The 21,595-nt window shown below is 43.5% G+C and overlaps 1 protein-coding gene across 1 annotated transcript in view; it reads right to left on the bottom strand.

Moving 5' to 3' along the window:
* Positions 1–21,595, bottom strand: part of braf (B-Raf proto-oncogene, serine/threonine kinase) — an 85,119-nt gene that overhangs the window by 44,592 nt on the left and 18,932 nt on the right. Inside the window, 4 exon segments of the mRNA XM_052030384.1 lie at positions 5,501–5,620; positions 6,934–7,082; positions 9,724–9,826; positions 17,447–17,550. Of these exon segments, the coding sequence (XP_051886344.1) occupies positions 5,501–5,620; positions 6,934–7,082; positions 9,724–9,826; positions 17,447–17,550 (476 nt within the window).

Genomic DNA, 21,595 nt, shown 5'->3' with positions numbered 1-21,595 from the left:
CCACAACACCCCCAACCTTCATGTCATCCACAAAATAGTAAGGGTCCCAGTACAGATCCCTGAGGTACACCACTGGTCACCGACCTCCACTCAGAATGCAACCCTTCAAAAACCACTCTTTGCCTTCTGTGGGCCAGCCAGTTCTGGATCCATACTGCAATGTCCCCTTGGATCCCATGTCTCCTCACCTTCTCCATAAGCCTCGCATGGGGTACCTTATCAAACACCTTGCTGAAATCTATATACACTACATCTACTGCTCTCCCTTCATTGATGTGCTTAGTCACATCCTCAAAAAATTCAATCAGGCTCGTAAGGCAGGACCTGCCCTTAACAAAGCCATGCTGACTATTCCTAAACATATTATACCTCTCCAAATGTTCATAAATCCTGCCCCTCAGGATCTTCTCCATCAGCTTACCAACCCCTGAGGTAAGACTCACTGGTCTATAATTTCCTGGGCTATCCCTACTCCCCTTCTTGAATAAGGGAACAACATCCGCAACCCTCCAATCTTCCGGAACCTCTCCCGTCTCCATGGACGACACAAAGATCATCGTCAGAGGTTCCGCAATCTCCTCCCTCGCCTCCCACAGCAACCTGGGGTACATCTCATCCAGTCCCGGCGACTTATCTAATGATGCTTTCCAAAAGTTTCAGCACCACCTCTTTTCTAATATCTACATGCTCAAGCTTTTCAGGGCACTGCAAGTCCCCACTACGATCCCCCAGATCTTTTCCCGTGGTGAATACTGACGTAAAGTATTCATTAAGTACCTCCGCTATTTCTTCCGGATCCATACGCACTTTCCCACTGCTGCACTTGATAGGCCCTATCCTTTCTCATTTCATCCTCTTGCTCTTCACATACTTGTAGAACGCCTTGGGGTTTTCCTTAATCCTGCCCGCCAAGGCCTTCTCATGTCCCCTTCTGGCTCTCCTAATCTCTTTCTTAAGTTCCTTTTAGCCTTGTACTCCTCCAGATCTCTAACATTACCTAGCTCTCTGTACCTTTTGTATGCTTTTCTTTTCCTTTTGACTAGATTTATTATAGCCTTCATACACCACGGTTCCTGTATCCTATCATGACTCCCCTGTCTCATCGGAACATGTCTGTTCAGAGCCCCACACAAATACCCCCTGAATATTTGCCACATATCTTCCATACTTTTCCCAGAGAACATCTGTTCCCAATTTAATCTTCCAATTTCCTGCCTGAGAGCCTCATAATTCCCTTTACTCCAAGTAAACACCTTTTTAGTCTGTCTGTTCCTATCCCTCTCCAGTGCTAACGTAAAGGAGATAGAATTATGATCACTATCACCAAAATGTTCACCCACTGAGAGAGCTGACACCTGACCAGGTTCATTACCCAATATCAAATCAAGCACAGCCTCTCTTCTTGTAGGTCTATCCACATACTGTGTCAAGAACCCTTCCTGAACACACCTAACAAACTCCACCCCATCCAAACCCCTCACTGTCTGGAGATGCCAATCGATGTTTGGGAAATTAAAATCCCCCATCACACCTTTCTAGGATCTGCCTCTCTATCTGCTCTTCAATAACCCTGTCACTATTGGGCAGCCTATAAAAAACACCCAGCACCGTTATCGACCCCTTCCTGTTCCTAACCTCCACCCACAGAGACTCCGTAGACAATCCCTCCACAACGTCCACCTTTTCCGCAGCCGTGACACTATCTCTGTCATAGAGTAATACATCATGGAAACAGGCCCGTCGGCCCAACTGGTCCATGCTGACTGGGATGCCCCATCCAAACTAGTCCCATTTGACAGTGTTTGGCCCATAATCTTAAACCCGTCCATCTCTTAAAAGTTGTTGTCGTACCTGCCTCAACCAATTCCTATTGTAGTTGATTCCACATAGATACCACCCTTCGTGTTTTTAAAAAAAAGTTGCCCCTCAAGTTCCTCTTAAATCTTTCCCCTTTCACCAATGCCCTCTAGTTCTTGAGTTCCCAACTCTTGGAAAAAGACCGAGTGCATTCACCTTATCTATGCCCCTCATGATTTTATACGCCTCTATAAGATCACCTCTCAGTCTCCTCTGCTCTAAGGAATAAAGTCCTAGCCTGTCAAACCTCTCCGTATAACTCATTCCTCAAGTCCTGGCAGCCTCCTTGTGAATCTTTTCTGCACTCTTTCCAGTTTAATAACATCTTTCCTATAGCAAAGTAATCAAAACTGAACACAATACAAGTGAGGCCTCACCAGCATCCTGTACAACTGCACCATGACCTCCCAACTCTTATACTTAGTGTCCTGACTTATGAAGGCCAGCAGGCCAAAAGCCTTCTTCACCACCCTGTCTATCTTTGACTCCACTTTTAGTGAACCATGTACATGTACTCCAAGGTCCCTCTGTTCTACAACACTCCCCAGGGCCCTACTGTTCACTGTGAAAGTTCACCTGGATTTGACTTTCCAAAATGTAACACCTCACACACCTGAATTAAACTCCATTTGCCATTCCTTGGCCCACTTACTCAGCTGATGAAGATACCCCTGTAATTTTTGATAAACTTCTTCATTGTCTACTATGCTACCTAGTTTAGTATCACCTGCAAACTGACTAACCATGTCTTGTACATTCTTATCCAAATCATTGATATAGATGACAAACAACAGTGGGCCCAGCACCAACCCCTGAAGCACACCACTGGTCACGGGCCTCCAGTCTGAGAAACAACTTCTGCTTTCTACCATCAAGCTAATTGTGTATCCAATTAGCCAGTTCTCCCTGGATTCCAGAGCAGCCTACCATGTGGGATCTTAGCAAAGACCTTACTGAAGTCATGTGGTTTATACAACCCTGCGCTCATTGACTTTCTTGGTCACCTCCTCAAAAAAAACTCAATCAAGTTCACTAGACATGATCTCCCATGCACAAAGCCATGCTGGATACCCCTAAACAACCCGTCTTTCCAGATATATACATTATCCCTCAGAAATCTCTCCAGAATTCCAGAATGGTCTGTCCTTGCCACTCATGATAATAAACTTAAAGACGTAAGAAAAGAAAGTAGGCAATAGATTACAAATAGCCAGGTCCCCAGTGTCGATTCTTGTGACACACCACAAGAAACAGCCGGTCAATCTGAAATGGCCCATTTATCAATAATCTTTCTGCATTTGAGCCAATCCTCGATCCTAGCCAATATATTACCTTTAACCCTGTGAGCTATTAATTTCAATGGCACCTTATCGAATACCTTTTGAAAATTCAAATATGCTTTTATCGGCTCCACTTGATCTGCCTTAATGTATTGGGCTGAGCACAGAATCAGGCCCTTCAGCCCTGGGGAAAAGCCTCTGACTATCTACCTGATCAATGCTTCTCATCATCTTATACACTTCTATCAGGTACCCCCTCATCCTCCGTCGCTCCAAGGAGAAAAGGCCGAGTTCCCTCAACCTGCTTTCATAAGGCATGCTCCGCATTCCAGGCAGCATCCTTGTAAATCTCCTCTGCACCCTCTCTATGGCTTCCACATCCTTCCTGTAGTGAGGTGACCAGAACTGAGCACAGTACTCCAAGATGAGAAAAAATGTTGCGCAACCACTTCCTTAACAATGATTTCGAGCATTTACCTGTGATGAATGACGTGCTAACTGGCAATATTGTTCTCCTATCTGGCCATTTTATTAATCAGTGATGTTACATTTGCTACTGTCTAACCAACTGGGATTGATCCAGTGTCTAGGGAATTTATAAAGGCCAGTATTGCGTTAACAATCTCTGCAGCCAATTCTCTTAGAAAGGTCAGCATTTCCTCACCAACTTCTCTCTCCCCACACTCAATCCTACACGTTCTCTCACTCTACTTTCTTGTCTCACCTCCCACTTCACATCTTCATTATTCATCTCCACCACTTCCTCCTCTTACTTCTCTTCCCAATCCCCTCTCCTCCCCCACCACCACCACCACCCCTATGACAAGGGCCCTCACCACAAAATCTCACCTGGGAGGCCCTCCCTCCATGTTCTTCATCCAGAATTGGATTCAAGGAAGGGTTAAATCTCAGTAATGTTAACACTGATGTGTTGACAGATTATAAATTGTACTGAATCCAATGAATAGCTAAGGAGGATCTATACTCAGTTCCTTCTGTTAGAGCCTCAATGTTGTGGATCACATTGAACATTTTCAATACGAAAAAACATACTGAAAGAAATAAAAGAGCTCCCCAAACTAATCCCACCTTCTCCACTTGGCCTGCAGTTCTACAGGTCACATCACTTCAAGTACTATTTAAACACGACAAGGGTAAATGTCTCTACCACCCTTTTCAGCAGTGAGTTCCAGGCACCTATTTTCTTTTTTTCCTCCATTTCTTTTCTAAATCTTCTTGGATTTTGACCTTTCTGCTCTGGAGAATAATCCTTTCTATTTACCTTTGTCCCTCATAACCGTATGACACCTCAATTACATCTCTGCTCAGCCACCTCTGTTCCAAAGAAAACACTCCCAGTCCATCTGACTTTTGCTCACTGCTACAGTCTTCCAGTACTGGGAACATCCTCACAAATCTCCTTTCCACTCCTGCCAGTGCAACAACATCTTTCCTCTAACACGGTGACCAGAACTGTACGCAGTGCTCAAGCTGTAGTCTAACTGGTGTTGTACACAGTTCCAGCAATATCCCCCCTCTTCCTGTATTCTGTGTTTCCCAAAGCAAAGCATCCCACATGCCTATTTAACCACTATATCTACCTGCACTGTTACCATTACGAATCTGTGGACAAACACGGCAACTTTCCTCCTTTCCCCCACACTTCTCAGTACCCTTTGTCTGTGGCAATACTGCTACAGGATTGAATTTCATTCATTATTTTTCTGCCCAGCTGACCAGGCCATTTATATCTTCCTGCAGTCTAAAGGCTTCCTTTTCAGTCAACCACGTGGCCTTCTGTGAGAGGTGGTAACATCCTCAGGACCATTCACTATGCTGCCATCACTTACTCCAAACAGCGATGGTCATTCACTGATTTTATATTTTGTTACAACACAGGAAGAGGCCATTTAGGGCACTGAGTCTATGCCAGCTCTCAGAGCAATCCCATTGATCCCATTCCCCTACCAGTGTCTATGCAACCCATGCTCTCTGTCACCACTTCAATTTTCCTGTCAACCACCAACACTAACCAGTAACTCTACCAGCAATCCTTTGGGATGTGGGAAGAAACTGGAGCACCTAAGAGAAACCCACGCGGTCACAGGCAGAACGTGGAAACTCCATACAGGTGGCACCCGAGGTCAGGACTGAACTCAGGTCACTGGAATTGCAAGGCAGCAGCACTATCTGCTGTGCCGTCCATGGCATGATGCATGGGGGAGCTACTCACCGAGTCCTGGACAATACACAACGGAAGAGGTGCGAGACCCAGAGAGGGAATGGAAGGACCACAGTCGAGGGAAGGGGTGAGTGCACCAGAGAGCAACTGGAAGTGAGTGAGCGTCCTGAGAATGACTTACCCTGTGGAGTCGGAGGGTGGGACCGATGGATACAGCCCTGAGCCAGTTGGTGTTCCTATGGATGATACATCCTCTTGGGTAATTGGATGGTTCTCATAGATTCGTGAAAGAATTAGCAAACTGGAAAAAGATTGGAAAATAACTAACAAGGTAGCGTAAGTGAGGGAATGGGAAAAGATTTCACAAATCTCAACAATATTGCTCCAATTATTTTTGGTTAACAAACTGAAAACACTCTGTTGAGAAGCAAGGATAACTTCACTTTATATTGTACATTGTGCCAATTAAGTGCGGTGCCTATTGTAACAGAGGAAATGCAACATCTATGAACAGTAAGCTTCCACCAGTAGGGATGTGATAATGACCAGATAATGTATTTTCACAATGTTGACTGGGGAGTAAGTATTGGTCAGGAAACCAATTATAGTTTCCCTTTTATTTTCATACCAGTGCCATGAGCTCTTTCACGTCAACCTGACAGGACAGGTAAGGCACTGGTTTAATGTTTCATTCGAAAGACAGTAATGAATTTTACTGGCAGTCTGGATATTTTTGCTTAATTCCCTGGAGTTGAACCCATGAACCTTTAAACCATGAAATAAGAGTGCTACCCAATGTTCTATGGTTTATATTATGTAATAAAACATCCCATAAATATGCTTGGTGAAAAACTATACCATAATCAGCAGAGGGGGACCACGTTATCTTCAAGGACTAAGTACAATTACCATGATTTGAAGTCTCAGGGGTGCAATTCCCAGATCAAATTCTTGAGCAAATTACGTTGACATCCATCTGAGATGAGTCTATGACCTTTTCTGCTATTTTATATATGCATCTGTTCCAAGCTATGCTGGTACATTTGTCATAGCTACATCTAATGTAACTGAACTGTGTAATGAATTGACCTGTACGATCGGTTTGTAAGACAAGCTTTTCACTGTACCTCGGTACAAGTGACAATAATAAACCAATACGAATACCGTGCCTAATCATTCCAGCTGGCACAGAACTCCAGTGAATCAAACAAGGGGTAATAGATGTAAACCTAGACTGGGCATGGGCACGAGGTTCCCTTCACTGAAGGAAACTGGGTATCTACAACAATCCTTAGTCATTTCTGGTGCCAGCCCACAAATGGCCACAATGATTGAGTTGACTTTGAATACAACCTCTGGGTCTCCTGTCAAGGACCAAGACCACCAAGCTTTTTCTTTTTAGCTTTTCACTGAGCTTTTAAGCTTATCAGATGAAAGTAATGGAAAGGCATTGACTGCTCCTGTTGGCCTGTGCTTGAACCTATTTAATTACAAGGGTTCATCTGAATGCAGATCCCTTTTAACTCCCGTCCAACCTCAATCAAAGGCTTTAAATAATAATCGTTCCCAAAACAATAGACCCCACCGTCTCCTTTGCAGTGCCAATGTACTTACTCTAGCTGGTCGATATTCACACACATGAGGGGGACCTCTGTGCTACAGCGTTGGTGGAACTTGTACCCACATGTCTGACAACGGAAACCCTGGAACAGCAGTTTACGGCAAAAATCGCAGAACGCCAGTGTGAAAAAGGTCTTTCGAACCTGGAAGGGAAAGAAGTGAAAGTCAGAGCCCAACAGGAGGAATCTAACACTGTAGTCACAACAGCAGCCAACAGATAGATGACATTCCCACTGTTCTGCAGATAGTAGAGACTCGTTCAAAACGGGTCATAACCATCACCTTTTTAGATAAGTGCGATCAGACATCATTTCAGTGTCATCATGGTGATTTCAGCAAAGATTAATGCAGATGTGACTATTACTATAAAGAGTGCCCGACAATACAACAAACAACATGTTGCATTTATATAGCGACATTTATATAGTGACTTTAATATCACAATTCAGACCACGGCACTTCAAAGAAATACAAGGTGAAAACAATTGATACTGGGCCAAAGGAGGGGAAATTCAGATAGACAAATGATTTTAAGGGCAGACTTGGCACTGATGTTTAAAGAGGGAACTTCAGAGTTTAGGGGAAAGATGGTTAAAGCTTTGGCCACCAATGACGGGAGCAATGAAAATCAGGGATACACGTGGCATTAAAGTTGATGGGCTTTTTGTTTATTCCAGACTCAAGGCTTGCTTTCTTTATCATTTTTGAAGAGAACATCCACTCTCATCCCACCTACATTCATGACTTTTCTGACTGCCCCTGCCACTTTAACAGTATCCTGCTCTGAGCCCATGGATGTCCAGTCCCTCTGCACCTTCATCCCACATCAGAACCTCATGAGTGCCTTTCACTTCCTCCTCAAACAGAGAATTGGCCAGCTCATCCATTATCAACCTCCTCTGCCTGGCAGAGCTCACTTGGGTCTGAGATACACTCGTCTCTACAAGGGACATGTGGAACATTCCTCCTTTCAGGCCTGCTCCCTCATCTTTTTTCTTCCCCCAGTACACTGCTGATTCTATTGGTGCTGCTCCCTGATGGTCTGCAGAACTCAAAAGCTTCATGATTTTTGTTGCCAATTCCCACCAATCTCAATTGGTTCACATTCAACTCTTCCCTTCTCTTTCTCCGTTTCAGGTTAACAACCAGTATCCACAACCTCCGTGGACTCCCGGACCTCCTCCTCCTACCCTTCAGGACAATTCAATTCTCTCACGTCCTGTCTCCACTGCTTCTCTTCTGACAATGCCACCTTCCATCCAGTGCTTCTGATAGCTCATTTTTCCACAGCCATGGTCTCCTTTTCACCGTAGCTGACGATGCTTTAAGTGCATCAGTTCCATTTCCCGCCCCTGTCCTCAAACTCTCTGCTCTTACCCGGAACATTGCTAAGACTCCCAGTGTCCTCACCTGCCACCCCACCAAATTCCACATACAATGGATCATTTGCTATGATTTCCAATACCTCTCACTTTATGCCCCAACCACTGACTTTATGCTCCTCCCTCTTCAGCAGCCTAAAGCCATATTTCTCCCTCCGCAACATTTGGGTCCACATTTCCATTCCTCTTCTTATGGCACCTTCACATGCAATCACAAGAGGGGCAATAGCTGCCCATTTACCCCTTTCCTTCCCACAATCCCAACAGTCCTTCCCAATGAAGCAGTGATATACTTGTACCTCTTGCAATTTTGTGTGCTGCAGTCAGTGTTCACCACGTAGCCTCTTCTAGATTTGGGAAACCAAATGATTGAATGACCGAATTGCAGAACACTATTGTTCAGAGGAAGGCCAGCTTTGAGCTTCCAATTATCTGTCAACTAAATTTTCTGTCCCACTCCCCCTTTCATGTCTTTGGCCATTTGCATTGTTCCAGCAAAATTGAGGAATAGCAGCTCCTGTTTACAGTTGGCACATCACAGCATTCGGGACCCCAAAATTAATTCAACAACTTCAGATAACCAGCAACTCCAGTCATGTGTCTCATATTTTCAGTGCTTTTTCTCCCCCCTTCACCTCCTCAGTATTTCAAATTTCATCTCTTATTTACATCACCTTTCCACCCTTTCTCAGCTGATATCACCACCACTTTGTCATTCAGTTTCTTCAGGTCCCCACCCAGTCACAGATCTTATTGCCCCCTCCACTTCCATTGCAACCTAAAATCTACTTCAGTCCTAACTTTTCCCATTTCTGATAGGTGAAACCTGAAACGTTAAGTCTGTTTCTCTCTCTGCAGATGCTGGCTGACCTGCTGAGTATTTCCAGCATTTTATGACCATGTTTCAGATTTCCAGTATCAGCAGTACTTTGCTTTTGGATAACTTTCACCTGGTCAGTTGCATAGTCCTCCCACTGTTACCCCTAGTCATGCAGGAGCATGTCATAGTACCGCTGGTGGTACCCAGAAACTAAAGTTGGCACAGAATTTGGGCATTTCAACAAGACGACTAGCGATGGGGAAGTCAAGGTACCAAGCACTCCCATATCCAGCTGGCAACATTCAATCTGCACCAGAGATTCCTTGTAGAATGAAGAGTGACACCTAGACAATCTATCAGTGGCACTGAGGGCTGATGTCCTCTCCCCAACACAGCTATGCCTCCCCATTAGACCATAGCGGATGCTAGCCCATCAGATGGCAGCATGGCCCAAGAATACTGTGCCACAGGTAAACAGTGCAAGTATTCTAAACCAAGTAGACTACTTTGTTAAAGGCTTACCTAAAAAACTCCAACTATTTATATATCATAAGTAACCTGCTGAGAGTCGCAGACACTCACAAAGTTGTGTGTGGTTAGTGGAACGTGCTCCAGCACCTCCACCTGCAGCTCCTCTCCTGTTAACCAGGACATATCCGTGTCCCAACCGATCGGCTTCTTCTCCCTGAAAGCAACACAAAACTCAGTTGGCACTGATTAGAAACTGGATGGAGGCTTCTGGCATTCTACAAAAACATAAACCAGGCTAAACCAAATGGTGCTTTCCTTAAATCAAAAGCGCTGCACGGAAAAGCATGCTGCAATTTCCTAACATCTAGCAAGATAAATATGATCAGGGCGAGCATTTCAATTACGGAGAAGACCAATGCAATCAGCACTTAACCCTAAATTCAGCTGGTGACAGCAGCTTGCTCTCTGCCAGTACTCCTGCTGTCCCCTTGTCCAGGACCCACACATACTATGGACCCAGATCCAATGGAAAAAACCATGGTTATCCACAGGTACAAAATGACCCAGCACCACAGTGTCAAGGAGAGGGGAAAAAAAATGAACCGAGAGCACAACCAGAGACCACAGCTTTTGTGCCAAGCTTCTAATGTAACCTTCAACATCAGATTACGTCCCCAGGATTACAGTCAGTATGGAGCTAGGCTATGTGCTGTTTCTTAGATTTTCTGTTTCTAATTAGGTTTTGTTCTGCCACCAACTTGGACACTGGTGTTCAATGAATCCGGTGCTTTTGGTGTGCGAGAGGACGCATGCTGGTAGATAAGCACAAGGCAGCAGCCAGGTTTGATGGAAACAAAATAATTGAATTTAATAAATTGGTCTCTTTTCATGGTGCATATGCCCACACTATGGGTACTTATAACTAAATAGTGCAATTTGATACATTGGCAAGGGTTACCAAATGGATCTGTACTTAGATATACCTGGCAAAACAAAGTAAAAACACCATAACCTTTTCTTTACTTGATTTATTGCAAAGTTCAACATGCAGGCTTGCCCTCTGAGGACCCAAGGGCACTGACTCCAGTTGTAAGGGTATGAAATTCACCCGTCGTGTAGTGGGCCTTTTAGCCTTCTAGAAGAGAAAACCTGGAATGGTGAGCTTGCAATTCACCATCCCCAAGCTTCCAACCAATCCTGTCCCCTCGCTAATTAAAAAAAACTGGATGGACCAAAAATTTATTTGCACCACAGGCGAGCATGAACTGAAAGGAGTGGAAGGTTTAATGCTGTTACACAAGTGCCTGAGATCTGATAACCCACTCAAAGCCCCTTTACTTTGGTAGCTTAAGAATTACACAACTATAGCTACTATTATGACTAGTTGCTATAAAGAATAGTCAAGATTAGATATAGCACTGTTCACTTGAATGACTAAAAATGTGAACTCTATTCATTCCATCAGTTGCATCTTAAAAAGGAATCAGAATGAAAACTACAAATATGTGTTGACAATGCACCTCAGCAGAAAAGCTTAGCACTGTGACAGAACAAACAAACAGAGCCAGTTATTTTCATTTTAAGCAGTTTAGTTCCTCTTGTTAGTGGTTACAGAAAAGTCCTCTGAATAAGTAAGTCATCTGAGCACACAACAATTTCTAGACAAATCGTAATAAATCAATGCCAGCAACCAGTTTAAAGTATAATAGAACAACTTCCAAAGTGCCCAAAATACCAACATATATTCCAGTGCAAACAATGTAATGTAAAGAATGACCCAAACATTAACAAGAAAGGAAAAATTTAGGGCACGAATCAGAGCTAGCTAGCAATATAAAGGACACAGGAAGGGTTAAAACAGATAGTTAAAAAAGAAAAGTTAACAAAGTGAGCATTAGTCCTTTAGAAAGTGAGTCTGAGAAATTAAAAATGGAAAATAGATGTCAGATGAATTAAACAGGTTTTCACTAAAGGGGATACAAGGACCATCCCAAATATAGCTGTTAAATTGGGAATTGGAAGAGAAAAGGAACTCAGGAAAATTACAATCACCAAGGAAATGGTTCTGAGCAAACTGTTGGAGCTGTGGTCTGGCAGGTCTCTGGGTACTGATGGACTTCATCCTAGGGTCATAGAAGCGGCTAGTGAGATAAAATACTGAAAGTAACTCCTTTATTCAAAAGGGAGGGAGAAACTACAGGCTAATTAGCTTAACACCAGTCTTGAAGAATATAAAGTCAAAGTCGAGTTTATTGTCATATGCACAAGTACATGTATGCACAGGTGCAATGAAAAACTTACAGCAGCATCACTGGCACATAGCATCAGATACGCAACATTCATAAGAAATTCACAAGAATGTTTGAAGCCATTATTAATGATGTTATAACAGGGCACTTAAAAAAAATTCAAATGTAATCAGGCGAAAGGGGAATCATGTTTGATTAAGTTACTGGAGTTCTTTAGAAGTAACATATCTGTGGATAAAGGGAAATCAGTGAGGGTATAAGATAAAGTGCCACATTAAAAGTTATTGCGGAAAAGAAGGCTCATGGCATAGAGGTTTCCTATCAGTTTGGGTGGAAGTCAGGCTGTCTAACAGGAAACAGCAAGCAAAAAATGGGTCAATTTTTTGGGTTGGCGAGTTGTAACAAGTAGAGTGCCACAGGGATCAGTGCTGCAGCTTCAACATTTTACAATCTATATAAATGACTTGGATGAAAGCACTGAAAATACATTTGATAAATTTGTTGATGACAAAGGCAGGAAAGTTAGTTATGAAGAGGGCATAGGGAGGCTACAGAGGAATATAGATAAGTTCAGTTAGGTGAATGGGTAAAGATCCAGCAAATGAAGTATAATGCAGAAAATGTGAAATTATCTGTTTGGCATTAAAGATAAAAAGGATATTATATAAATGGTATGAGATTTCATTGCTTTGTAATGCAGAGGGATCTGGATGTCCCCGTACATAATTCGCAATAGGATAGTATGCAGGTACACCAAGTAATTGGGAACATTTAACAGAATGTTATAGTATAAACATTGAATTTTTAAATTCAGGTAACCCACACTCCCTACGCTCCCTTCTCTCTCCATCTGGTTCTCCCCACCCCCCAACACATCACCCAGTTTCATTCACCTCCTCCTCCTGGTTCCATCTGCCCATCATCCACACGCACCTTCTGGTTCTCCTAGCCTCTGGTTCCATCCCTTATCTGGTTCCACATCACCGTCCTAACTTACCAGATTCCAGCATCTGCAGCCTCTTGTTTCCACACATCACCTTCTAGCCACTGTACCTACCTCCACCCTTTCCTTCCCCCCACCTGGCTCCATCTGCCGCCTTCCTTCTCTGTCTCTACCTATCACCTACCAGCCACTGTCTCATGTATCAACTGCTCACTGTCACCTACCTGGATACATCTGCCCATCCTCTCCCCCCTCACCCGGTTCCACCCATCACCTGCCAGCTCCTGCCCTTCCCCTCCCCTCCTTATACTGGCTATCTCCCCTCCACTCTCAGTCCTGTTGCAGGATCTTGACTCAACATGTCAACTATCCCTTTGGCTCCTCAGATGCTCCTTGACCCACTGAGTTCCTCTATCAGTTTGTTTTTTTTTGCTCTAGAATGTTACCATTTATTGTTAGGGGAATTGAAGACAGAAGTAGGGACATTATGGTCCAGTTATGTAGGGCATTAGTGAGAGCACATCTGGGGTACTGTGCACAAGTCTCCTTATTTAAGGCTGTAGATGCACTGAAAGCAGGCCGGAGAACGTTAACCAGACTGATCCAGGAAGGGCTGGGTGTCTTAGGATGAACAGTTGGACAGGCTAAGCCTATATCCGGTTGGGTGAAAGTCAACTTTATTTAAACATACAAGATCCTGAGGGGTCTTGAGAGGCTGGAGGAGAAAGTTGAGGTAGAAAGGATGCTCCCTCTTGTGGGAGACTCCAGACAAGCAGTCACTATTTAAAGACAAAGTGATGCGCCTTTAATACAGACATGAGGCAATATTTCTTTTCTCAGTGTCCTGGCCTTTGGAACTTTCTTCCTCAGAGGGCAGTGGAAAAGCAATCTTTGGTTATTTTTCAAAGCAGAGGTAGATAGACTCTTCATAAGCACAGAAGATAAAGATTACCAAGGGCAGGCAAGGCGGCAAAACTGCATTCACTATCAGATCACTCATGATCTTATTAAATGGCAGATCAGGCTCAAGGAACTGAGTAGCCTATGCCTGCTCCTAAATCATACATACAGTGCCATGCAAAAGTTTGGGCACCCCTGGTCAAAATTTCTGTTACTGTGAATAGCTAAGCGAGTAAAAGATGACCTGATTTCCAAAAGGCATAAAGTTAAAGATGACACATTTCTTTAATAATTTAAGAAAGATTACTTTTTTATTTCCATCTTTTACAGTTTCAAAATAACAAAAAAGGAAAAGGGCCCGAAGCAAAAGTTTGGGCACCCTGCATGGTCAGTACTTAGTAACACCCCCTTTGGTAAGTATCACCTCTTGTAAATGCTTTCTGCAGCCAGCTAAGAGTCTTTCAATTCTTGTTTGGGGGATTTTCGCCCATTCTGCCTTGCAAAAGGCTTCTAGTTCTGTGAGATTCTTGGGCTGTCTTGCATGCACTGCTCTTTTGGGGTCTATCCACAGATTTTCGATGATGCTTAGGTCAGGGGACTGTGAGGGCCATGGCAAAACCTTCAGCCTGTGCCTCTTGAGGTAGTCCATTGTGGATTTTGAGGTGTGTTTAGGATGGTTATCCTGTTGTAGAAGCCATCCTCTTTTCACCTTCAGCTTTTTTACAGACGGTGTGATGTTTGCTTCCAGAATTTGCTGGTATTTAATTGAATTCATTCTTCCCTCTACCAGTGAAATATTCCCTGTGCCACTGTCTACAACACAAACCCAAAGCATGATCGATCCACCCCCGTGCTTAACAGTTGGAGAGGTGTTCTTTTCATGAAATTCTGCACCCTTTTTTCTACAAACATACCTTTGCTCATTGCCAAAAAGTTCTATTTTAACTTCATCAGTCCACAGGACTTGTTTCCAAAATGCATCAGGCTTATTTAGATGTTCTTTTGCAAACTCCTGATGCTGAATTTTGTGGTGAGGATGCAGGAAAGTTTGGAGAAAAAAGGGTGCAGAATTTCTTGTAAAGAACACCTCTCCAATTGTTAAGCACAGGGGTGGATCCATCATGTGCCAGTGGCATGGGGAACATTTCACTGGTAGAGGGAAGAATGAATTCAATTAAATACCAGCAAATTCTGGAAGCAAACATCACACCGTCTGTAAAAAAAAAGCTGAAGATGAAAAGAGGATGGCTCCTACAACAGGATAACCATCCTAAACACACCTCAAAATCCACAATGGACTACCTCAAGAGGCACAAGCTGAAGGTTTTGCCATGGCCTTCACAGTTCCCTGACCTAAACATCATCGAAAATCTGTGGATAGACCTCAAAAGAGCAGTGCATGCAAGACAGCCCAAGAATCTCACAGAACTAGAAGCCTTTTGCAAGGAAGAATGGGCGAAAATCCCCCAAACAAGAATTGAAAGACTCTTAGCTGGCTACAGAAAGCATTTACAAGCTGTGATACTTGCCAAAGGGGGTGTTACTAAGTACTGACCATGCAGGGTGCCCAAACTTTTGCTTCGGGCCCTTTTCCTTTTTTGTTATTTTGAAACTGTAAAAGATGGAAATAAAAAAGTAATCTTTCTTAAATTATTAAAGAAATGTGTCATCTTTAACTTTATGCCTTTTGGAAATCAGGTCATCTTTTACTCGCTTAGCTATTCACAGTAACAGAAATTTTGACCAGGGGTGCCCAAACTTTTGCATGCCACTGTATGTCCGTTTCAACCGCTGCTTGGATTCATCATCAAGCTTTCTAAGTAGATGAGAAAGGAACTTGGTAAACATCGTCCACGTCAGTCAGACAACAGAGAAGACACTGAAAGGGATTAACTGCACTGAAGGCTGAAGATAGGTTGAGTAGAACAAGCAATGACAGGAGCTTTTGCAGTCACAACAGGAGTTATGACATTTTCAACTCTGATAGCTGAGAAATCACTAATCCTACCAACAACAAACAGAGATCACTGACAACAAACTGACGAATCCTACGATAGTGCAGTGGTTCAGTTACTGGACTAGCAGTCAAAGTTCTGGACCAGAGGCACAAGATCAAATTCCACCTTGGTAGCTGGAAAATTTAAATTCAAATAATCGAATAAAAGTAGAATTTAAAAAAAACACTAGTCTCAGTAATGGTAACCGTGAAACGACTGAATTATCAAAAAATCCCATCTAATTCAGGGAAAGAACTCTGTCATCCTTTCCTACTCTGGCACTCTGTGACTCCAGAGACACAGTCAGCTGAAGCTGCATGTAGTGACACCAACACTGCTAGGCTGAATGGAGGTGTTTCAATAATTCCTCCATCAGTCTCGTTTGGAGACCACAATGAATCTTAATTACCTGCTCAGTTCTGGAGTTACAGACAGACAGTAACACGCCAGCGTTGCCAGCAATGTCCACATCCCATGAATAAATGATGAAATAAATGACAACAAACTGAGTAACTAGTCGGTTCATTTTTGGGACCTGGACATTGCTCACAAGGCTAGCGTTTATAGCCCATGTGTAATTGCCGCCGAGAAGGTGCTGCTGAGCCGGCTTCTTGAACCACTTCTGATGCTGCTGGGAAGAGAGTTCCAGGATTTAGGACCAGCAATGTATTTCTAAATCAGGATGACATTGCGAATTGGAGGGAACCCTGTCGGTGATGCCGTTCCCATATGCCTGCTGGCCCAAGCTGCCTTGGTCATGGAGATCATGGGTTTAGGCGGAGCTATCTGAATAGCTTGGGCAAGCAACTGGAGTGCATTTTTACATAGTACAGAATGCAGCCACTGTGGAAGGAATAAATGTTTAAAGTAACAGATGGCAATTGTGCCAGCAGCTTTGTCCTGGACGGTGTTAGAGGCTTCTTGTTTGGAGCACTTATCCTGGCATGTAGAGAGTACTGCATCATGCTCCCATCTTGTGCCTTGTAGATAATGGAGAGGCCTTTATTTTCAAGAGGATGCCTGACAACAGGCCTGATTCTGTTAGGGACACTGGCAAACAAAATTGGATAGTGGGTAGCATCAAGCATTACACTGTAGCATTACAATGATATTAGACTGTATTCTGAGGTGAAGAATGACTTGCTTCCTTTCCAGTTCTGTGGGGTTTCAGGTAACTGTGGCCAATGTGAGATTTGCCAGCTGTGATAAGTGGGTGAGTAGTTTGGGAGGTCAGGAGTGTCAGGAGGTGAGCCGCCTGTCACAAGATACCCATCATGTGACCAACTCCTGCAGCCTATTTATGTGGCTGGATGAGCTGAGTTTCTGGTCAATGGTGACGCCCATGATGTTGATGGTGAGGGGTCTGATGACGATAATGCCATTGAGTGTTAAAGGTAGGTGGTTAGAAAGTCTCTGAATGGAAATGAGCATTGCCTGGCACTTCTGTGGTAAGAATGTTACCTGCCACTTATCAGCCCACGCCTGAATGTGGACTACTGCTGCTGACAACAAACCAAAGGGTGGTGGTACATAGTGGTGCACCGATCCTGGTCCCTACCAGACTGGAGCAACAGCATCTGTCTCCAAAGGGAAATAACCTCGCACCTGCACAACTTGGCAAAACATTTTAAGGTTAATGGGCAACAGCTATTCAGGGGTCACAACCGCTCATTCCTATAGTGGCAATCACCTCCTGAAGCCTCCCCTCCCCACAGCGCAGTGCCCTCACTTGCTAGACCACTCACCCATCCTGTGTTCTGTAGACTGCACAGCAGTCTGTCGTCAGTCCCCTCATCATCAGAGCTTTCTTTAGGCTGTCTCGCACCGTCACCCCGCATCGTGCTGGGACCTAGAAAAGACAACTGAAGTTTAATATGTGGCATATACCATTGCTGCCATTTCTCTCACACTGTCTGCTGACGCCGTTGAGCCAGCCAAAGCTGCAAACAATGACAGCAAAAATCTGGAGTCAGAATGGAGATGATGCGGTAATTCCTCCATCAATTATTTCTAGTGACCCTGCTGCTGTGGAGTTCCTAAATGACCGTTGCAGACTCCACTGACACCACAGTGCCAGCCAAGAACTTGAAAGTTGGACAACAGGAGACTATATTTTAGAGCAAACAAAATTTACAGAGGCTGTTTATAAGGAGTCTGTAGCAAACAGAATATTAAAACTTCAGCGATTTCCCTATAAAATTGGTGCAATTTCTCCAGAAAATACAGTTATTGGAGAATAATTCCATAATACAAATTGTGTATAAAATAAATCTCAGTGATTTTCAGCAATGTGGGCATTACCAACAGGGAATCATCTCTATTCTGATGACAGCATCACTACAGAGCAGACACAAAATTATAGCTGACCCTTGATCACTGACACACAGCAAAAAGAACTGTAGCCAGGAATTCAACTGCTCCTTTGGCTGTTTTATTTTATTCCCATCCATTTGTTTTAATCTAATAATCCCACAATTAAGTTCCTTTCACTTTAACATAAAGCATGACATTTAAACAGTATTGTTTGCAATACACACAAAACAACGCATCAGGCTGAAGATTTATTGTTTGAAGTCGTAACATGTTACACGTGGAATATCAGCAACTGTTTTTCTGTAAATCACTATAAATTCTGGTATATTTCAACCATGAAACATCCCACACAATCAAAACTTTTCTGCAACATCAGAAATAGGAATTGCTGATGCTCAGAAATAATTCAATACTTGGATATTGATATACGTTTGATTACCGCTCCATAATATTTTTTATTTTTTATTTTTATTTTATTTATATGCAAAGTCATTACTGATCTCCCCCTTAAATGAAATTTGCCCGTTAACATATTGGCCAGAAGTGAACACAGATAAATGTAGAGGACATGCCCTAGTACATGTAGGATGAACTGACACCCATGCAGGCAATGGGGGTGGGCAGGTTCCTGGGAAGGGCACAGGCTCCAGTTTATGTAAGGTAGGCAAGTACATGCTCTTGCACATGAAGAGCTGTCATGCACTGCAATACATGCAGGGGACTGCACCAGTGGTGGTGCACCCTCCACTATGGGCCAGTTTTGTCCAGTGCGCCCACTTTACACAGACTGTGACATGGCCACTCTGGACTTAGTCCAGGATCTTCCAAGACTGATGTCCTCTAGTAAGTCTGGAGTGGTCATATGTAAAATTGACACATTGGCAAATCTGTGACAAACTCATACTAGAGTACAGGTTAGCTGGTATATATTGGCTGGACCTGCACACCAGGCTGGGATACAGTCCAGTAATGGGGAATGACTTCTCTTTTCTGCACGAGATTACATCCTAACTGCAACTCCCTTTGGGTCAGAAAACAGCAGGAATTTAATCCATGCCATCCCAGCACTTCCACTAAGGGAAGCCATGCTGGTGCAGCAGAGACTTATGAGGATGTTGCCAGAACTCAAGGGATTGAGTTATGGAGAGAGGTTGAGCAGGCTGGGACATTTTTCACTGGAGCATAGGAGAATGACGGGTGATCTTATGGAGTATAAACTCATGAGGGGTATAGACAGGGTCAATGTGCACATTTTTCCCCAGTGTTGGGGAATCAAGAAATAGACGGCATAGGTTTAAGATGAGGGGAGAGATTTAATAGGAACCCAGAGGAAGTGGTTAAGGCAGGTACATCAACAATAGTTACAAGGTACTTGGACAGTTCTATGGATAAAAAGGTTTAGAGGAATATGGGCCAAACACGGTCAAACGGGACTAGCTGAGACAGGGAATCTTGATCGGTATGGACCAGTTTGGCTGAAGGGCCTGATTCCGTGCTGTGTGACTCTATGTAATATTATCTCCAAACATGAGAATTACTGAATCGTATACTGCCATCTTTCCCCGCTTATTCTCCAATAGGAGAGCCACTCATTTGTATGATGTCATCCTTTCACAATCTGGTCTAAATGTAACTCCAGATCCACAATTGGCTGACTTCTAATTTCCCCCTGAAATGGCTCAGCAACCCACATTATTGCAAGACACCATATTAAATCAGAAAAAAAAAGAATAAAACCTGATGTCATGTGGACACAGCAAAGTTGCACCCAGCCCAGTCAACCTTTCAAACTTCATCTCCTAAACAGCTGAGGACTAGCATCTGATTGGGAGAGCTGTCCCACAAATTAGTCAACCAACAGCCTGACATAATTATACTCAGATTCAGGAAGCTCAAAACTGGGCATCCACAAGACTCCGTGGATGTTTGGCAGCATAAATATACATGATCATTACAGTATAATCCATAACCCCATGGCCTGGCATATCCCTTTCTCTACCCTGGTTACGTCCTAACAAGGCATCCCGCCAAAGGGGCAAGCCTTGTGGTACACGTGGCAAGAAGTGTTCCTGGAAGTCCTCACTTCAGATCCCATGAGGATAGTCACCACAACATCTCATGGCATTATGTGCAACACAATCCCCATCTTATTATCACACCACCCACTCAATGCTACTCCTCCATGCTACACTTAGAAAAAGCACTGCAAATAGAAAGGGCACAGAATGTACTGCAAGTCGGGGATTTCATTGTCCGTCACTAAGAGTGGCTTGGTAACAGCACTACCGACCAAGGTGACCAAGCCCTGTAGGATATAGCTGCCAAATTTTGTCCACAGTAAGTAGTGAGTGAGCCAACATGAGGGATAATCTTACTTGACCTTGTCCTCATTGTAGAATGCAAAATGCTACAATGGAAAGGATCGGAAGAGGCTGCAGAGGGTTGTAGACTCAGCTAGCTCCATCACTGGCACAACCGCCGACCCACCCACCTCCCCTCCATTGTGGACATCTTCATGAGGTGGTGCCTCAAGGTAGCAGCATCCATCACTAAGGACCCTCACCATCTGGGACATGCCCTCTTCTCGTTACTGCCATCGCAGATGTGGTAAAGGAGCCTGAAGACCCACACTCAACGTTTCAGGAACAGCTTCTTCCCCTCCGCCATCAGATTTCTGAACGGTCCATGAACCTATGAACACTACCTCATTGTTCCCTTTTTTGCACTATTTATTTTGTAATTTATACTTTGTCTTTGTGCTGTACTGCTGCCACAAAACAACATGTTTCACAACACACAAGTCAGTGATAATAAACCTGATTCTGAGAAGTGACCACTGCACAATCCTTGTGGAGACAGAATCTCATCTTCACACCAAAGACGCTCTCCATCATGTGTCAAACTGCAATTATGCTAAATAGGCTAATCTCAGAACTGACCTGGCAGCTCAGAACTAGGCATTCATGAGACACTATGGAAGTTCAGCAGCTTAAATGTACACCACCAAAAGCTTCATGGCCCAGCATCTCTCTTTCTCTACCATCAAAACCAAGCTAGGGAATCAACTCTGGTTCAACAAGGATTGTGAAGGATACATAGATATCCTGTTAAGGTTTATCAATGGGGCAATTAGTGAAAGGGAAATAAGATCATAGCAGTGAAAAGCAGTGTTTAAAAAAAACTGGTGAATAAAGCAGAAAGGTGAGAATAAAATATGTGAAACAGCCCAACAGAACCATGCAAGCATTCTCTTTCACTTCTAGGCAACAAATGGTCTAGAGCAATGACTTGCATTTACTTTTAATATAAAATATCACTAAATAACAGCAATGATGTATTTCTTTAGCATTCTTAATGTCTCAAGGTGCTTCACAGGAGCATTCTAAAAAATTCAACCACCAAGATGCAGGAGGTACGAAGCCAAATGATAAAAAGCTTGCATTGAGGGAGAGAGTGTCTCAGAGAATGGTGCTTTTGGAGAACGTACAGGGGGAGATAGAAAAGATATGACGGAAAAAATGCAACGTCAGGCCAAGGCAGAACCACTTTGGGTTAGAGGGAGGAAAAGGAGGAAGAATCGG

The sequence above is a fragment of the Pristis pectinata genome, chromosome 15, assembly GCF_009764475.1.
Source record: "Pristis pectinata isolate sPriPec2 chromosome 15, sPriPec2.1.pri, whole genome shotgun sequence".
NCBI lineage: Eukaryota > Metazoa > Chordata > Chondrichthyes > Rhinopristiformes > Pristidae > Pristis > Pristis pectinata.
The sequence above is the reverse complement of the archived record's forward strand: the minus strand, read 5'-3'. Positions and strand labels throughout refer to the sequence as shown.